The sequence below is a fragment of the Cibotium barometz genome, chromosome 6, assembly GCF_041138505.1.
Source record: "Cibotium barometz isolate CiBa-2024 chromosome 6, ASM4113850v1, whole genome shotgun sequence".
Classification (NCBI taxonomy): Eukaryota; Viridiplantae; Streptophyta; class Polypodiopsida; order Cyatheales; family Cibotiaceae; genus Cibotium; species Cibotium barometz.
Genome location: NC_141051.1, coordinates 42499449 through 42505448, shown reverse-complemented (window position 1 = coordinate 42505448; position 6000 = coordinate 42499449). Strand labels below are relative to the sequence as shown.

General features: G+C 41.4%; 1 protein-coding gene across 4 annotated transcripts in view; it reads right to left on the bottom strand.

The window, feature by feature from the left end:
• Window positions 1-818: 818 nt before the first annotated feature.
• The window catches only part of LOC147637771 (tetratricopeptide repeat domain-containing protein PYG7, chloroplastic-like), a 53830-nt gene continuing 48648 nt past the window's right edge, over window positions 819-6000 (bottom strand). The window contains exons 2-5 of one of the 4 annotated variants that reach the window (XM_086799590.1): window positions 4419-4485; window positions 1993-2270; window positions 1524-1670; window positions 819-1304 (exon numbers count right to left, since the gene is read on the bottom strand). In XM_086799590.1, the coding sequence (XP_086655716.1) occupies window positions 1029-1304; window positions 1524-1670; window positions 1993-2270; window positions 4419-4485 (768 nt within the window). In that variant the 3' untranslated portion in view covers window positions 819-1028. The remainder of the gene's footprint in view (window positions 1305-1523; window positions 1671-1992; window positions 2271-4418; window positions 4486-6000) is intronic. The other 3 variants (XM_086799592.1, XM_086799591.1, XM_086799594.1) reach the window with 3 other exon arrangements.

Below are 6000 nucleotides of genomic sequence, written 5' to 3'. Positions count from 1 at the left end.
ATGCTCCCTCAAGGCAACCATAGGGCAGCTGCAACAGTCAGGGCCAGACAGCACTACACCAGAAAGACATGGAGGACATGCACAAGAGCATCTCTGTGTGCCCCCTCCACCACTGTATGCTCCCTCAAGGCAACTATAGGCAGGAGGCTTCCTTATTGTTTGTAACTTCAATTTGTTGTGCCCACAAGATAGACAAGAGTATTGCACACTACATACATCACATAGTTTCATCCTGGTCTTCGACCTAACAACAGATTGTCAACCCTAGATCCAGTTAACAGTTTCTTCTCCTGCAGCATTTTTAGTCAAGAAATAGAATGCCCATCTATCTCACAATATCCTCAATGCGCACCAAAGCTGGAGAGCTCATATGGAGACCTAGGCAGCAGGAGAGGATTGCCGATTATGCCACACAAGGTTGAGACAAAGGAGCATTACATATATCACTACCAAGTATACTATGAGGTTTCACTGTGGGTTCCATGAAGGATTTGTCCCACTTTTCAGGATTATCGACTTCCCGGACCAGTACTACCTAGGGCTCTTCCTGCTCAAGCTCTGCTGCAAACACAGGGACACTTTCTTGAGAGAGCTTCGGCCCCAAAACCACCCTGACCCCTCTCACACCAGCCGACCATCACCAGCTTCTTCCGGACCCAGAAGGAGGAGGACACCCATAAGGTGGATCCGTGGACCAACCTTGGACTCGGGCTGATGCGGACCCACCTCGCCTAAGACCCATGTGGAAAGATTTATGCCTCAATGTGCTGGCATAGTTCACATATGAAGGTTACACATTATTTAACCAACACAAACGATTAGCACACAAATGCTTTATAATCTGTCATAACTATAGGAAGGGTTGAAAGCTCTTTCTACAAGGCTGAAGGTGTGTAAAAAAAACTCATTAATAACCTTACACACCATACATGCTCTTGACCACATATTAAAACCTTCTTTTAGTTGTGGGCACATTTAGAAACAAAAGATAATGGAGAGGCATGAGAAAATGCACATCGCTAATAGCTTCAATCATATTTTACAGGGACTCCTACAAGCCGGTCAAGTCGTTTTTTCAAAGCATCCCGATATTCCCTGGCCACACTATTATTTGGATCAAAAAAAAGTGCCTGTTCATAAGCTTTCAGTGCCTTGGGCAGATTCTTTTTCTTCTCATACGCACTGCCCAAGTTGTTCCATGCTACAACATAGCCTGGTTGAAGCTTCACAGCTTTCTCATATTCTGCTATACCCTTGTCAATTTTTCCATCACTAACCACACTAAATCCAAGAGCATTGTGTACCTGGAGAAAAAAACAGGTACCCCTGCAATTGTGAGCAACACTGCAACCCTAAAAGCTCATACATATACCATTCTAGTGAAAGCTTGAGACTCACAAACAATTGTACTGGAATCTGAACTGATAACAGAGTTCAAGGGCAATACAGAAATCAGTTGCATACAGCAGAAAGGAATTGATTGCAAAGAAAGGCTAAGCAGACAAAATAAAAGATCACAAGACCTGCGCAAGATCCTGGGGGTCTCCATCCCACTTCTCAATTGCTTGCTCCAAATATTTTGCAGCAAGCACAAAGAACTTTTTCCGCAGCATAACTGCTCCAAGCTCAAAGTATTCCACAGGCACCGCTTCACCAGTCCGAACTCGGTCCTGCAATAAAAAGTACAGCATTATGTAAAGGATCAAGCTTATATGTGTGCGCGTGCACAACCCCCTGATGCACTTGTCGATGTGGTGCAGGGGTGCGGGTGTGTGCACATGGTGCCAGGCTCTAGCGCTTGGGCGTGCGTGCGGTGCATGTGGATGTGGTCAGGCGGGTGGGCTGGCGTGTGCACATGTGCATGCACTTAAATTTTAGCATATATCCCCCCACTAGGTTAACTCATATTACAGTACTCACCACCTTTGATCTGAAGAGATCCATTTTGGCAATGATTAGTTAATGCAAAACCAATTGCTATTTCCAGCGCACCTGCAAGATTTTCGCTGCTGACTCGAGTTCTCTGCGGATCAAAAGCTGTCGGACAACAAAGAAACTGCCCACTCCGACCAAGCCAAGTAGGGCTGCAAGATACAATGCTTGTACACCCAGCTCTGAGCCAGCACCTATGTCACCATATATCACATCTAACTCCTGCCTTGAAGACTCTGCATGAGCAGCATCTGTGAAGCTCAAGAATGCAGGAAAATTTATGAAGGCACCCAAGAGAACATCTGAATAATTTCTGCTTACCAACTTGTTTTTTCCTGCTTCAAAATTAGAAGTGCTGTCAATACACACACACACACACTTTTTTTCTTTTTTGTAAAACCACACTTTCTATTTCTTTACTGTATAAAGAGAAGAGCTTCCAAGGTGAGGGCACTTCTTATACAACTAAAAGCAGTGAAAAAACAAGTCCAACTGCAATTGGTCTAGCTGTTGTAGCTGAACACACTAATATAAAGAGTGACGCAATGTTGACGGAAGTAGTAATACTTCTCAATCTGAGGCGACTGGAAAGCCAACCGATTGTGACCAATCCAGATTGTCCAAAGTGCCCAAAATCTTGTCCATCCAATGAAGGAGCTTTGTCTGTCAATTTCCTTGCCAATCTGCCAAAGATCCAAAAGTTTCTAGAAAACATATGCCCGGATATCTGACAGGCTTATGCCAATGACTCCACCTTTCTGAAAAATAACCGGAATGATCTATGTATACTTAGGCAGGCTCTGGAGCTATTTGGTGAGGCTGCAGGGCTGTTTATGAACTTCAAATAATCGAAATTGTTGCCTTTAAGGGAAGAAGACTGGCACAATATTTTATGGCCTTGGCAAATTCTCCCACACCCACTTAAATTGTCAGTTTGGATATTCAGTGGGTTGGAATGTCTCTCATCGGGATGCTACTAAATGGGTAATGCAAAAAATACAAATGAAACTAGATTATTGGAAATTGCCTACATGGCCGCTTCATGTCAAGCTTCACATTGTACAATCTATTCTCAAGGCATACATCCAGTTTTTCTTGCCACTGTTGATATGGTCAAAAAAGCAAATTTCTTCTTTCATGTCATAGACAATGGAAGTATTATGGAGATTTTAAAAAAAAGCACAAAAAACATTGAGGCTGCTAAGGTATCAGAAGCTTTGCTCACCTAAAATGTATGGTGGACTAAATGTTCTAAATATTCACTATCATGTGTTGGCAAAAAAGCAACAATGTTACATACTTTCCTGCCTCATGAACAACCTTGGACGCTCATGGTAGTGGAAATGTGTAAAAAATTTAAAGCAACTTCCTTTGGTAAATGTCAGCTACAATAGTGGGACATATTCTTTGGGCTTGTGCAAGGCAAGATTCCAGGTTGCCCATACACAAGCAAATTGATTGTTGATAGGAAAGAAGTGTTGCAATACTCACATTGGTCTCGGAGACCTCCACAAATAGGAAATTCTATGAGACAAGAAAACAAATATTGGAGTAAAGTCTTTACTGCTCCATTGGCAATTACAACTCCTAGAAGAGCTATTTTCTATCCACTAAAGGTATGAACATTGGGTAGGATGTGATATCTTGTGATGGAAGGATATTGTCATTTCCACAAGCACAAATAAGACGGGGATTGGATATGCATTATAGGACTACATGGAAGCATATAAACAATCAAATGCAACGCTTTCAAGATGTATTGCATGACCCTCAATAGAAAAGATTGCAAGACTAGACATTACATAAAAGTAGGGCTTCAGGCTTCTACTACAATTCCTTTTGCTCAAATTACAGCATCAAAGATTTACAGATTGATCATCCCTCACCCATGGTTTTCATAGCATGCAAATGGGATATGGCAATTGAACAAAATAGAAAAACAATGGAAGCAAAATTTGCAAGCGATATGGAATAGTAAACTCCCCATCAAACAGAGACTGTTCCCATGGAGATGTATTGTAGGAGTACTTGCTATTGGCACATATTTGGCAAAAAAAAGAATTGCTATTACTAAATGTGTATGGTGCTTGTGCTTGAATGAGACTATTCCACACTTGTTATGAAATTGCACAGATTCCAAGGAGTTCTTACATCACTTATTACTGTGTTCACACACACACACACAGAGGTATGTGTGCAACTTATAAATCAATCATTGTGCTAAGCTACTATCAAATCTTAATTAAGTGATTTTCAAACACAGAAGAGATACAATACAGCAGGAGTATCTACTTCAATTGGTCCTACAGGGCACATACCAGAAAGTGCCTACTTGGCATTTCAACTTTTGCATAATATGATACAGAAAAACAGATAGTATTCTTCATTTGAATACTTATATCAACAAATAGTACTTTTGCAATGATCTTATATTAGCTCTCTGCACTGCACAGGTTTTGGATGAGGGGTATTAAGAAGTACAGCACCTCTGTATGAAAGTTTACTTCCAAACTCTCTTGAACCACACACTCCTTCAACACTACTCAAGTACACCTGAAAAAAAAAAACCACACAAGCTGGTTAGAACCTTCAAATACGAGACATTTAGGTACATAAGATTTAGTAATTTTGAATTTTAGTAAATTTATGGGGAGATATTAGACTACATAACAAGAATAAGCAGTATGCCTCTAAATAGATGACCATGACCCACAACCTAACAAAATGATCTAGACAATATATGTATCCATGCCATAGTAAATCTTAACATGGATCATCAATCACCATATTATACCATTGATACTATGATATCAAAGCTCAAAGATTAAGCTCTAGGCTCAGAATCAAATCAAAATAATTGAAATGGTAACAAAGTCATCTCTTTGGGAACACAAAGAAGAGGTTTAGTGGAGAAATAGATGGATTATGGCAGCATGAAACAAGAAAAAAAAGGTTTGATGCTAGAGAAGTGGTTTAGAAACACAAAAGGAGATTTGAGGGTGGAAGAGGTGGATTATGAATGCATAGAGTGGTTTGATGACAAGAAAGAAGATGTTAGAAAAACAAAGAGGTGAATTATGGCTGCATACAGTGGTTAAGGAACAAGAGAGAAAAGATTTTAATGGTGGAAGAGTTCGATGGTAGCCGCATAGAAAGCAAGTTATATTAAATGTCTTCTAAAAAGACCCAATGGGTCTATGAGAACAAAGTGATACAAAGCTATCCATGTATGTCTCATCATGGCAAAGGAAAACAAAACAAATACAACTAACATAGCTCTTTGAAAGTAGAGGCTTATACAATGATCATCATGTGGGGGTACATAGGATATATAAGCACTACTACAAGAGAATCTCATCATGGATTGCCTAAGAGTATGAAGCACCAGGGGCACATCATCCTCGAGAGGGTACACCTCTCTCAAGTATGTCGAGCATGGAGTTACTGAGTAAGGCCGAGAGATCCCCTTCTCTCACGGTACATGAGAAGGTGGTGTGGTGGCGGTGGAGCATGTCTTGGATTTGGAGCTTGTAACTATTTGGTCCTCGAAGCTCTTTTCACATGATAGAACTCATGCCCGGACACATGGACAGGATGATTGACACATGGAAACATAGTTCCTAATGTTGGCATTGGTAAAAGCATCAGTCTTGGTCAAAAAGCAAGAAAAAGCAAAAGTCAAACTTTATTGACCAAGAAGTTGAGGGCACCATTGGAAAGAGGACGACAAATATGAAATCCTAAAGGGTTCTACTGCTGTACAGTGTTGCACTGATGATGAGCCATCTTGTCACCATGCACTACAGTGCAGAGTGCATGTGACAGTGGTGGTGGTGGCAAAAGTGGTAGTGTGCACATGAGGGTGAAGGGGAGATAGGTGTGGTCGGCATTGATTGGGGGTGGTGGGGTGGAGAAGTCAGGCATAAGGTGTGCCAAAGCCGAAGATCCTAGTAGGTAATCCACGGTGCTAGAGCCCCCTTGGTGTGGAAGGCACCCGAGGAGGGCCAGTGTCCCACTGTGGATAACGAGACCATGTGCAGCTCCGAGCTCTAGGAGGTATCTATCAAA